Source organism: Natrix helvetica, assembly GCF_964273705.1.
Source record: "Natrix helvetica genome assembly, chromosome: 3".
Taxonomy (NCBI): domain Eukaryota; kingdom Metazoa; phylum Chordata; class Lepidosauria; order Squamata; family Natricidae; genus Natrix; species Natrix helvetica.
The window spans coordinates 173,590,334-173,603,826 of NC_138549.1; the positions used below are offsets into that span (position 1 = coordinate 173,590,334).

The 13,493-nt window shown below is 49.4% G+C and overlaps 1 protein-coding gene across 1 annotated transcript in view; it reads right to left on the reverse strand.

The window, feature by feature from the left end:
* RTEL1 (regulator of telomere elongation helicase 1) overlaps window positions 1-13,493 on the reverse strand; it is a 157,945-nt gene that overhangs the window by 84,927 nt on the left and 59,525 nt on the right. Inside the window, exons 16-17 of the mRNA XM_081949693.1 lie at window positions 11,182-11,263; window positions 6,323-6,455 (exon numbers count right to left, since the gene is read on the reverse strand). Coding sequence (XP_081805819.1) covers window positions 6,323-6,455; window positions 11,182-11,263 — 215 coding nt within the window. The remainder of the gene's footprint in view (window positions 1-6,322; window positions 6,456-11,181; window positions 11,264-13,493) is intronic.

Sequence of the window (13,493 nt, forward strand, 5' to 3'; positions counted from 1 at the left end):
AAATAACTTAAGGTAGCGGATATATGCAACACACCTTCCTTCTCCTATTTTACCCATAACAACCACCCTCTGAGATGGGTTCGGCTGAAAAGCAGGGGACTGGCCCAAAAATCACCCAGCTGGCTTTCATGCCTAAGGCAGGGTTAGAACTCATCGTCTCCTGGTGATTGGCCCTGGTGATTGGCCCAAAGTCACCCAGCCAACTTTCATGGCTAAGGCGAGACCAGAACTCATTGGGTCTCTGAAGTGGGGCGTGGGAGGAGTCACACATGGGTATTAACACAGCCCTTTTGCCCTGGAGGCTGAGGTAAATCTTGAGGCCACACCTCCATTCCTCCTCTGACCTCCCAGATTTACCTCAGTCTCCGGCCCAGAAGGAGTGTTTTTCCTGACTCTCCCTCACTTCGAAGACTTAGGTTTTTTGTTGCAGGTTTTTGCAGGATTTTTTCGCCTTTTTACCTTCACTGGATTGCTGATCCCTCCTCTACCGTGCTCAGCACTGCTAGCCCAAAGCCTTGCCGCTTGCTAGCGCGCGCACCCCAAGCGGCCGGACGGCCGCGTAAAAGGAGAAAAAGCCTTGGCGCTGCGTGGAGTGCTTGGAACGGCTGCCCATCTTACAGGAGACCGGCGAAGTCCCTCGGAGGACCGGGGATCCGGCAGGGATCGCCTCAATGCTCCCCAGCTACAAGAAGGAGATCGGGCCGCAGATCTGCGGCTGACATCTTGAACACGTGGGCGAGCGCGTGACTGGCGTTCCTCCTACAGACACTGAGAGCGCTCAGGAAGCACCGCCGAAGGGCCTCAACTCTGCCGGCAATCCAGGGAGGGCCGTGGATCGGTGCCTGCCGGCAAATTGGGCCGCAGATCGGCAGCAGAGAGGAAGAGCGGAGTCTCAAGCACACTGCAAGGGGATTCGGATCCCACAGTTGAGGCAGGCAAACAAGGAGGAGGTTGGTGATCAGCAGAACCATGACTACGATGGCGGAGGCGGCGGCGAGGAGTGGGGGTGCGGATCCCGGCGAGGGGACCTCCAGGGGGGTTCCCCCAGTCCCCCGCCAAGAAGGGCCACCCCAGGGCCCATAGGAAGGGAACCTCTAGCAAAGAGGTTCGGGTGACCAGGTGGCATCCCCTGGTTCTCCAGGGGGCTCAGGAAGAGGGTGTAGTCCCGTATTGCCCCCCTATCGCCTGGCCATCCATCTGAGACTAGGGCAGGCCCCTTTGGGTGCAGGGCCTCCAGCCAGCCTAGGCACCGACTGGCACCGCAGTCCCCTGATCCAGGGGAGATTCTGCTACCCCCAGAGCTGCTCCCCTCCCTCCCAGGGCTTCCTGAAAGCTTCCAGGAGGTGCTAGCCAGGGCCATAGCCCAGGGGATTGCTTCTGGGATGAAGCACCAGTCGCAGGGTGCCAGAAGTAGGTCTTCCCGGGACCAGTCCAGGGGACATCAGGATCCCCCCAGGAACACCTCCACCAGAGAGCCCAGGTCACCCTCCCCCTCCACTGCCAGTGAGGCCTCGGATTTGGAAGAAGGGGAGTTGAAGGAAGTGGGGTTCTCTGAGGATGAAGACGCCCAGGCCCCTGAAACGCCCAACATCACCGGGCTTTTCTCCCCCTCCCCTTTTAGCTCCTTACTTCGTAAAGCCAGGGCCACAGCGGATCTGGACTCCCATCCAGAGCCTACTCCTATGACTGCCACCCCCAGCACTAGTGGGGGGAGCAAGAAGGGGCCATTCCACAGGCCCCAGGTGGAAAAGGAGGAGATCCCTACTCCAGAGATGTTCCTAGAGGTGCTGAAATCCCAGTGGGTTAAGACAGGATCTTTTCCCAATCCGGGGGGTAATAAGCGTAGGTTCTATAATCTCAATTCTACCTTCGCCCAAGCTCTGCAGGTACCTTCAGTGGACACTCCGGTTGCCAGCTTGGCCTCAGCGTCTGCGGTGGTGACAGGAGACATAGCCAACTGCCTCAGGGCAGAAGACAAGAAGGCGGAGATGGTTATGCGTAAATCTTTTCAGGCAATAACCTGGGTTATTAGGGCAGCCGCAACCGCCTCCTTTTTTAACAGGTCAACAGTGCTGTGGCTGGAACAGCTGAGAGACAGGGCCCCGTCCACAGAAGTACGTTTACTGCAAGACATCTCCAAGGTGCTGGCAGCCACCCAGTTTTCGGAAGACGCCACGCTGGATGCAGTTAAGTATGCCTCTCGGGCTTTGTCGTTCTCTGTAGCTTCCAGGTGCCTGTTATGGCTGCGCTACTGGCAGGTGGAGTCTCGAGCTAAGTGGCACTTGGCAGGAGCTGACTACACCGGGGACAAGCTATTCGGTTCTTCGCTGGATTCAATCCTGGTGGAGGACAAGAATAAGCGGAAGGTCTTTCCGGCCATGACCAGAAGGTCAGAACACCGACCGGCCCTGTATCCCAGGAGAGCATCTTACCGCCAGCCTGACACAGACCCCCAGAATCAGAGGTACCCGGTTCCCAGGCTTCACAGGCAAGGGGTCAGGCAGTTTCCAAGGGGCAGATTCAGAGGCCAGCAGCAGAGCAAGCGGCCCTTTCGAGGAGGGGGTGGCCGTCCTTTCCACAGGTTCAAGTGATCCAACCGTGAATCACCCCATAGGCGGTCGCCTCTCTTTATTTGCGGATGCCTGGGATCAAGTCACCTCAGACGAGTGGGTCCTCCAGACGGGTAAGCTCGGGTTCCAGCTGGAGTTCCGCTCGCAGCCCGCTTAAACTGCTCAATTCCAGAGTGGTCTACCGTAGGTTCAAGATGGCCTTCCTGAAATCCATCCTAGAGAGCATCAGACAGGACGATTACCTGGCTTCCATCAACCTAACGGAGGCATATCAGAATCGCCCCGGAACATCGTAGGTTCCTCAGATTCCCCCACGAGGGCAGCCACTTCCAGCTGTCGCTCCGTTGGTGATTGACCCCAGCCCTAGACAAGGGATCACTCTTCAGAGAACTAGCAAGGAAGGTACTCATGACGGACGCGAGCCTGTTCGGCTGGGGAGCACACCTGGAGGCCCAGATAGCCCAGGGCCGCTGAACTCCAACAGACCTACGCAACAACATCAACTGGCTGGAGCTCAGGGCCATCCATCTGGCGCTACGCCACTTCAGGACTACCGTGACCGACCATCATGTCCTTGTCCTGACGGACAACGTGGCATGCAGGAGTTGGGGGCCCTCCGCTTGGGGAATTGGGCAGAGAGGAACCTCCAATCCATCAGAGTGGAGCACATCTCCGGGACAGAGAACCAGCAGGCGGACTGGCTCAGCAGGGAGACGGTCGACAACGGAGAGTGGCAACTCCATCCCTATGTCTTCCTACAGATCTGCAAGAGGTTCGGACGGCCGACAGTGGATCTCTTCGCAACCCCAACGAACGCCCAGCTGCCAACCTTCGTGTCGAGGTTCCCATCCAGAGGCGCCATGGACACAGATGCCCTCCGTTGCAGATGGCCTACTGGTCTCCTCTACGCCTTTCCTCCCCTCCCCCTCATTCCCGGGGTTCTGAGGAAGTTAGTGTCAGAAAGAGCAGAGGTGGTTCTAGTGGCTCCCTTCTGGCGACGTCGTCCCTGGCTAGCAGACCTGGTGGAGCTGTCATCAGCTCCCCACTGGAAGATTCCGCTAGGGGAGGTGTCCCTGCACATGGGGTCACTGGAGCATCCGGACCCGGAGTGGCTCCATCTGACCGTCTGGAGATTGAGCGGGAACAACTGAGAGGGGCCCACTTTTCCGCGGAGGTCATTAAGATCATCGAAGCGTCCAGGAGACAGTCCACCACTCGCATTTACAACGCCTCCTGGGCCGCGTTCGCGGATTGGTGCCAAGCAAGAAACATTGTCCCAGCTTCGGCCTACGTGCCTCAGGCTCTGGACTTCCTACAGGAGGGACTGGTAAGAGGTCTGGCCCCCAGCACCCTCAGGAGACAAGTCTCTGCCCTATCCACGGTCCTGGGGGTGGACTTTCCGCCTTTGTCACAGCATCCAGTCCTAAGGCGTTTCCTTAAGGAACAGCGAATCTGAAACCCCACTGTGGTCCATCAATTCCCTACCTGGGATCTACTCGCGGTCCTCCAGTCACTGACGGAGGCACCTTTCGAACCCTTGAGGGAGGTTTCCCTCCAATTCCTGACCCTTAAGGTCGTCTTCCTGGTTGCCATCAACTCAGCCAGGAGAGAATCCGAGCTTAACGCTCTATCCCGCAGGGAGGACCTCTGCTCCTTCCTGGAGAACCGGGTCGTCCTCAGACTAGACCCCACGTTCATGCCCAAGATCAACTCCCCCTTCCACAGGGCATTAGAGATAGTTCTGCCGGATTTCTGTCCGCAGCCTTCCAGGGATGGAGAAGGATCTTGGCACCGGCTGGACGTTAGAAGAGCCCTGCTCATTTATCTGAAGCGCACGGCGCCCTTTAGACGTTCAGAAGCCCTCTTCGTCTCTTTTCAGTCTTCTACCCGGGGAGCCAAGGTTTCCCCGGCAACCATTAGCAGATGGATCAAAGCGGCCATTTCCAAGACCATTTTATACTGAATTCTGGGAAGCTCCCAATCAGCAATTAAAAGAATATTAATAATAAAATAATGCATAAATATAATAAAGCCATAAACGTTAAACACCTTGCACCGAAGCAAAACACGCAACCTGCAGTCCCTCATTAAAGCCTCTCACAACCCCTCTCCCTATCCAACTCTTGGGGTGGAAAAAAACCAAGCCTTTCCATAGGGTAAGGGCTCCTATGGAAAAGCCAGGCTTCCCAGCTCCCATGATGTGGCGGAATGTAGCCTGGGTTCCAAAGGGGGAGGGGCTGCTTCCCAGAGAGCAAAGAAATCAGAGGAGCTTGGAATGTCTGATGGGCAGGAAGAGGATTAAGATAGACCTTCCCTAGCAGGTTAGAAATGGTGATCCCATGACCCCAGGTTAGCGCAACCATCACAAATATATGCCAGTTACTAAGTGCCTGAATTCTGAACACATGACCATGGAGATGGCGCAAGGGTCATAAGTGTGAAAACTGACTGTAAACCTTAAAGCCCTCTCTGGGTGGGTTACAATGGCAGCATCTTGCCCCTAGCAATCCTCATTTGACCAACCTCGGAAGGGTGGAAGGCTGTGTCAGGGGAAGATTTCACCCTGAACTAAATGAGGTCTTAGATCGCGGCGTTTCCAAACAGCATTATCTTTAAGGTGCAAAAAAAAATAAAAAAATAAAAATCCCGGAAAACATATTCTAATGAAAAACAAGCTTTAATACAAAAATAAGAAAATAAAGAAATAGAACAAATCTATCTAATTGTTACATTTTGGCAGAAGCAATTTGTCTACCAGTTTCCTGGCAGACGGACAAAGATCAAAAGGGAAGAGAAGTCTCAGGAATGTGTAATGAGCAGGCGCAGTACATCATTGTCAGATAAGACCTTATGACCTGCGCAGTAACTCTTTCAGTTCAGCTATTCAGTTCAAGCTAGCAAACAATTTAACGCAGTGACAGGCTGAGTCAACCGTAAGCCAGTCAGGATCGAACTCCTTTCGGTCACCACACTATAAAAAAGATGTTGAGACTCTACAAAAAGTGAGAGAAGAGTAACCAGGATGGTTAGGGGACTGGAGGGTAAAACATATGAAGAACGTATGCAGGAACTGGGCATGGCTAGTCTAGTGAAATGAAGGACCAGGGGAGACATGAGAGCATCTTTCAATATTTGAGGGGCTGCCACAGAGAGGAGCGGGCTGAGCTATTCGCAAAGCACCCGAAGGCCAGACAAGGAATAATGGATGGAAACTGACCAAGGAGAGATTCAACCTGGAAATAAGGTGAAATTCTTTGACAGTGAGAAGAATCAACCCATGGAACAGAAGTTGCCTTCGGAAGTTGTGGGGGCTTCATCACTTGAGACTTTCAAGAAGAGATTGGACTGCCATTTGTCAGAAGCGGTGTAGGGCAGGGGTGTCCAAACTTGGGAACTTTAAGACTTGTGGACTTCAATTCCCAGAATTCCCCAGCCAGCCATGCTGGCTGGGGAATTCTGGGAGTTGAAGTCCACAAGTCTTAAAGTTCCCAAGTTTGGACACCCCTGGACTAGATGATTCATAAGGTCCCTTCCAACTCTGCTAATCTGTTAATCCTGGCAGTGGGCAGAGTCAGCCTGCAATCCTGCATTCTATCCACATGTCTCTAATAAATACACAACATTGTTGCCTATTGCTTTGGCTGCAGATGCTGCTTTTATACCCAATTTAGAGTCACCGTGACTTGAAGCGGCTTATTAATTATTATTATTTTAATTAACTCAAAAATGGGTGGGGGGGAAACAGGACTCACATCTGCATCTCCTTAGCAAAAGAGGAAAGTGGGGAAAGGGTCCCGCTCGTCAGAATGATGGTGCGGACTCCCTGACGAACCAACTCCTGCATGCTGTATCCGGGGCTGAAACACCAGTAGCTCAAGGTCTTCCCTGTATCAAACGAACACCGAGACAAAAGGTTAGAGCACCCTCGAGTATCAAATTAAAGACGAAGGTAATGATTTGCATTCTGCATTCAGTTCTGGTCGCCACGATGTAAAAAAGATGTGGAGACTCTAGAAATAATAATAATAATAATGAATTTTTATTTGTTAGCCGCACCCTCTCCTAAAGGACTCGGGGCGGCGTACAATAAAAACACATAAAATATAAAAATGAACAATACATATACAAATAAAAATAAACACATACACGTACGTACACATATACATGGAGAAAGAGTGCAGAGAAGAGCAACAAAGAGGATTAGGGGACTGGAGACTAAAACATATGAAGAACGGTTGCAGGAACTGGGTATGTCTACTTTAATGAAAAGAAGGACTAGGGGAGATATGATAGCAGTCTTCCAATATCTCAGGGGCTGCCACAAAGAAGAGGGAGTCAAACTATTCTCCAAGGCACCTGAGGGTAGAACAAGAAGCAATGGGTGGAAACTAATCAAGGAGAGAAGCAACCTAGAACTGAGGGGAAATTTCCTGACAGTGAGGACAATTAACCAGTGGAGCAGAAGTTGCCTCCAGAAGTTGTGGATGCCCCAACACTGGAAGTCTTTAAGAAGATGTTGGATAGCCATTTGCCTGAAACTAGGGATTCCTGCCTAGGCAGGGGGTTGGACTAGAAGACCTCCAAGGTCCCTTCCAACTCTACTATTGTATTGTATTGTATTTGCTTGATTTGACACGTCACACATCTATTAACCCGGAGGGACTTCGTTTCCCTAACTTGTTAGGAAGAACTAAATGCAATTATTTGACATCTTTTCTCTGGGCCCACATCAAATCTTCACAAGAATGGAGTCCTTGGTGCTCTCTGGGCTTTTCTGCACACGGTTCGTTATCCAACGAGGTAACATCATCATCAGTGTCCACTTCGAACCGGAAGGATGGGGGGGTTGAGTCAACTTTGAACCTGGCGAGATTTGAACTGCCGAACGGCAGGCAGCCAGCAGAAGTTGCCAGCAGCAATCTAGCCAATTAGTTCATATTTAGGACCATTGCTATGTCTTAAGGCAGGGGTGTCCAAACTTGGCAACTTTAAGACTTGTGGACTTCAACTCCCAGAATTCCCCAGCCAGCCATGCTGGCTGGGGAATTCTGGGAGTTGAAGTCCACAAGTCTTAAAGTTGCCAAGTTTGGACACCCCTGTCTTAAGGTCATGTAATCACCTTTTGCAACCTAATGACAAGCAAAGTCAATGAGGTTGCCAGATTAACTTAGCAACTGGGTTTCTAACTTTAACACCTGCAGCGATTCACTTAATAACTGTGACAAGGACGGTCGTAAAATGGGGCAGAACTCAAGTGTCTCACTGAACAACAGAAACTTTGGGCTCAATTGTGGTCATAAGTCGAGGAGTGCCCGTACAATCAGGGAAGCCCATTTAAAATGTCCATAATTGGCAGGAGAGGTTTGTCTATTTAAGCCATTTAGTTGAGCGCCTCATAAATTATTAAATCCTAAACAGAGACTGAGCAAGAAACATCAAAATTCTGGGTTTTGTTCCCAGGATTGCTGCCTGCCTGCCTGCCTTATCCATTTCAATACTTCTCTGTAATATTATCCAAACAGAATCAAAAGAAAAATAATAAAGTTCTTTTTCCTTTTTCCAACGAAGTCTGTGTTCTGAACTGCTTGCTTACAAATTTTCCTGGAAACTAAGGACAAAGCCCATTTAAGAAGAAAGAGAAAAAAAAGACAAGCCTTGTTTTTGAAAAGCAAAGGAAAACAACTCCCTGCAGAGAAACTCCATTCATGGAATGTGCCTCTTTGTTCTTTGAGAGCCCTATTGTCTATGTAGTCCTACCGCATTACCTGAGTGGTACTCCAGAATTGCCCCAATGACCTCGCAAAGCTCACAATGTGTTACATGCAATCAAATATACAATAGAATAGCAGAGTTGGAAGGGACCTTGGAGGTCTTCTAGTCCAACCCCCTGCCTAGGCAGGAAACCCTATACCCTTTCAGACAAGTGGCTGTCCCGTCTCTTTTTAAGTGCCTCCTGTGATGGAGCATTCACAACTTCTGGAGGCAAGTTGTTCCACTGATTGTTTCTTAATTTATTAATAATAATAATTTCTCCTTAGTTCTAAGTTGCTTTTCTCCTTGATTAGTTTCCACCCATTGCTTCTTGTTCTGCCTTCAGGTGCTTTGGAGAATAGCTTAACATCCTCTTCTTTGTGGCAACCCCTGAGATATTGGAAGACTGCTATCATGTCTCCCCTAGTCCTTCTTTCTCTTAAGCTAAACATACCCAGTTCCTGCAACTGTTCTTCCTATGTTTTAGTCTCCAGTCCCCTAATCCTCTTTGTTGCTCTTCTCTGCACTCTTTCTAGAGTCTCCACATCTTTTTTACATCGTGGCGACCAAAACTGAATTCTGTATTCCAAGTGTGGCCTCACCAAGGCCTTATAAAGTGGTATTAACACTTCACGTGATCTTGATTCTATCCCTCTGTTGATGCAGCCTAGAACTGTGTTGGCTTTTTTGGCAGCTGCAGCACACAGCTGGCTCCTATTTAAATGGTTGTCCACTAGGACTCCAAGATCCCTTTCACAGTTACTACTGTTGAGCAAGGTACCACCTCAGTGGTGGGTTCCTCCCGGATCGCACCGGATCGCGCACGCTCCCTTTCAGCGCTCCACCTGGCTTGCGCGCTCCCTTTCAGCGCTCCACCTGGCTCTCGCGCTCCCTTCCGGCGCTGAAACCGGAAGTACAGTTTTGCCCGGCCCTGGCGAAGCAACGACGCCTGTCTGCGCTCCACCAGCTCGGCTGGGAACGGAGATGTTTCCTCAGCGGAGCGGAGCGCGTCTTTTCAGGCGCTCCGCTCCGCTGAGGAAACATCTCCGTTCCCAGCCGAGCTGGTGGAGCGCAGGCAGGCGTCGTTGCTTCGCCAGGGGCGGGGCAAGACTGTACTTCCGATTTCAGCGCCGGAAGGGAGCGCGAGAGCCAGGTGGAGCGCTGAAAGGGAGCGCGCAAGCCAGGTGGAGCGCTGAAAGGGAGCGCGCAAGCCAGGTGGAGCGCTGAAAGGGAGCGCGCGCGATCCGGTGCGATCCAGCAGGAACCCACCACTGTACCACCTATACTGTACCTGTGCATTTTGCTTTTGTTGCCTAAATGTAGAACCTTACTCTTGCTTGCTGCATCCAGTCACAAGCGTGGTGGACTTTACAATTCAATCTGTCCCTTATTTTGGCCTATCTTTCTCCCCAGTGTTATTACTACAGGTAGTCCTCGACCTACGGCCACGATTAAGACTTCCTGGACTTTTCAAGAAAGGATGAAACTGGCGCACAAAACCCCAAGGAAGAAACAGTCTCCAATACAGGTAGTCCTCGACTTACAACAGTTCTTTTTGTGACCGTTTGAAGTTACAGTGGCACTGAAAAAAGTGAGTTATGACCGTTTTTCAAATGATCAAAATTCAGATGCTTGGCAACTGACTTGTATTTATGACGGCTGCAGTACCCTGGGGAATTTTCTGGCAAGCAAAGTCAATTGGGGAAGCCAGATTCACTTAACAACCGTGTTACTAACAACGGCAGTGATTCACTTAACAACTGTGGCAAAAAAAAGGTGGCTGAAATGCGGCAAAATTCGCTTAATTTCTGTCTTGCTTATGAACCCTTAACTTTGGGCTCAACTGTGTTTGTAAGTCGAAGACTAGCTGAAGTTGTCTCAAAGGTGATTTTTCAAAAGGCGACTGGATTGTTTTTCCTTGAGGAAGCATAAGAAGACATTTCACTTCTCATCCAAGAAGCTTCATAGCTTCTAGCAGGACTTTGGGGGGGGGGGTGGAAGTAAGGTAAATCCACCATCCAGTCACAACTGATGAAGTTTCTTGAATGAGAAGCAAAACTTCTTCCTTCTTCAAGGAGAAATATTGTCCAGTTGACTTTTGAAAAAACACCTTTGAGACAACTATGAGCTGGATGACTGAGAATCTCCATAGACATTTAGCCCCCCAATGGCCTTCACTGTAACAACATGCTAAGTTAACAGCCTGTTGTGGCCCACCAGTGACCAGCAGAGCTGGTGGCAGACTCAGGCAGTGAGGAGGTTGGGGAGGAACATGGGCCCGTCCTGGAGTCTGGGGAAGGCTCTGATGAGGGCTCTGCGTCAGAGGCAGAGATGGAGCCAAGGCCGTTCGACAGTTATCAGCTGACTTCGGAGTCGGATATCAGTGAGGCAGACGAACAGCTGGAGCCTGTTCCCAGTCTGCGCATGCGCAGAGCTGGCAGGAGAAGGGAAGAGCTAAGGAACAAGGGCTGACTCTGGAGTAAAGGCACAGGTGAAGGGTGAATGGCCCCTCCCATAGGGAATACAGAGGAGCGAAAGGGGAGTGGAGTTTGCAGGAGACAATTAGTTCAACTCCTTAGGGTGAAGATCGGTTCCTGATTTCTTGCCAGGTATTGTCTGCTACGGAGTGGCGTTTGAAGATACCGGCCTGGCAGCTCTCCAAGCCTGATCTGTAGTTGTGAAATCTCTTGAAAGACGGTTGGCCGGGACTTTGCTGGAGAGGAATTCAGTTTAAACTAAATAAAAGGGGTTTTATTGGGACGAGGAGTCTGCTTCATGGTCTTCCTAGGTCAGAACACAGCTAAACGAATCGACCGCTGTATTTTATGCCAAGTTGTAATGTGTTTAACCTCCAAGTTACCTTGTTTTTTCGTTGGCACCGAGTTCCACAAATCGGTCCTGGGCTTCCATTTTGTATTGTTTTCATCAAGATGGATATGGACCTTGAGAATGAGGCAGAAGAGGATAAAATCAAAGAACAGGAGATGAATCTGCATCATGATATCTCAAAGGGGTCTATACGTCCATAAAAGGAGTGCAAACCACCATCCAATGCATTCCACAAGATTTATTAGGTCCATTTACTCCGATGAATGTGAACCAAATCCTTTTGTTTACAATTCCCCTCCTTCCAAGATAGAGATGATTATTTGGGAGTCATCATAAAGGAGAATTGGAGTGATCAAGCTAAAAATTCCTTAACACAAACAGACATCTTCAGGGGAACTAAACTGTCAGCTCAACTAACAACACATTAGGACACCAAGGGATACTGACAAATGGGAAAACACCATGGGTGTTGACCAAAGCTCTGGAAAAGGAAACAACTCCTAAAAATAGACCATGTTTATGAAAACAAGAAGCAATGGGTGGAAACTAATCAAGGAGAGAAGCAACTTAGAACTGAGGAGAAACTTTCTGACAGTGAGAACAATGAATCAGTGGAACAGAAGTTGCCTCCAGAAGTTGTGAATGCCCCAACACTGGAAGTCTTTAAGAAGATGTTGGATAGCCATTTGTCTGAAACGGTATAGGGTTTCCTGCCTAGGCAGGGGGTTGGACTAGAAGACCTCCAAGGTCCCTTCCAACTCTACTATTGTATTGTATTGTATTGTAAAAGCTGTCTCTTTGTTTTTCAAAAGCCCACGGTCCTTTTGCTTCTGCTGCATTACCTAATAGTTGTTTTATTTATTTGTATCCCACCCTTATTATTTTTAGAAATAAGGCAGCAAACGTACCTAATACAATACAATAGTAGAGTTGGAAGGAATCTTGGAGGTCTTCTAGTCCAACCCCCTGCCTAGGCAGGAAACCCTATACCGTTTCAGACAGATGGCTATCCAACATCCTCTTAAAGACTTCCAGTGTTGGGGCATTCACAACTTCTGGAGGCAAGCTGTTCCACTGATTAATTGTTCTCACTGTCAGGAAATTTCTCCTCAGTTCTAAGTTGCTTCTCTCCTTGATTAGTTTCCACCCATTGCTTCTTGTTCTACCCTCAGGTGCTTTGGAGAATAGTTTGACTCCCTCTTCTTTGTGGCAACCTCTGAGATATTGGAACACTGCTATCATGTCTCCCCTAGTCCTTCTTTCTCTTAAGCTAAACATACCCAGTTCCTGCAACCGTTCTTCATGTTTTAGTCTCCAGTCCCCTAATCATCTTTGTTGTTCTATTGTAATATTCCTTGTTCCTCCTATTTTCCCCAATACGATGACCCTGTGAGGTGACTTGGGCTGAGTGGGAGTGACTGGTTCAAAGTCATAAAGTCACTGGTTTCCATGGCTAAGGGTTGAACTCACTGTCACCTGGAATCCCTAATATTAGGCCAAACTGGCATTGTATTGCTTTCATGAACTCATTAAGTCAGTGTTTCTCAACATTGGCAACTTTAAAATATGTGAATTTCAACTCCCAGAATTGTCCTAAAGTTCAATCAATCAGAATTTGAGCTGGAGGGGACCTTGGAGGTCTTCTAGTCCAGCCTCCTGCTCAAGCAGGAAACCCTATACTATTTCAGACAAGTGACTGTCCGGTCTCTGCTTGAAAACATGCAGTGAGGGATCACCTAGAACAGGGGTGTCCAAACTTGGGAAGCTTAAGACTTGTGGACTTCAACTCCCAGGATTCCCCAGCCAGCCATGCTGGCTGGGGAATCCTGGGAGTTGAAGTCCACAAGTCTTAAGCTTCCCAAGTTTGGAGACCTCTGACCTAGAACTTCTGGAGGCAAGCTGTCCCACTGGTTGATTGTCCTCATTGTCAGGAAATTATTTAATTCCAGGTTGCTTCTCTGTTTGATTAGTTTCCATCCACTCTTTCTTCCCTTGCCTTCAGATACTTTGGAGAATAGGTTGACCTCCTCTTCTTTGTGGCAGACCCTCAAATACTGGAATGCTGCTCTCATGTCGTCCCCCCCCCCCCTTAGTCCTTCTTTTCTCTGGACTAGCCAAACCCAAATCCTGCAACCGTTCTTCACGTTTTAGTCTCCAAGCCGAAAGACTGCATTAAGTGTGTTATATGCTGGACACAAACATATGCTTGCAGTTGCCCATCTCACACAATGACATCATTGCTGTTTCCAATAACATGCATATTCTGTCTGCTTAAGTCTGTAAACAGTGGTAGTAAACGTTTCCCTCTTTGGGTCTGTCTTTAGCCTCCAGCTCTGTCAACGA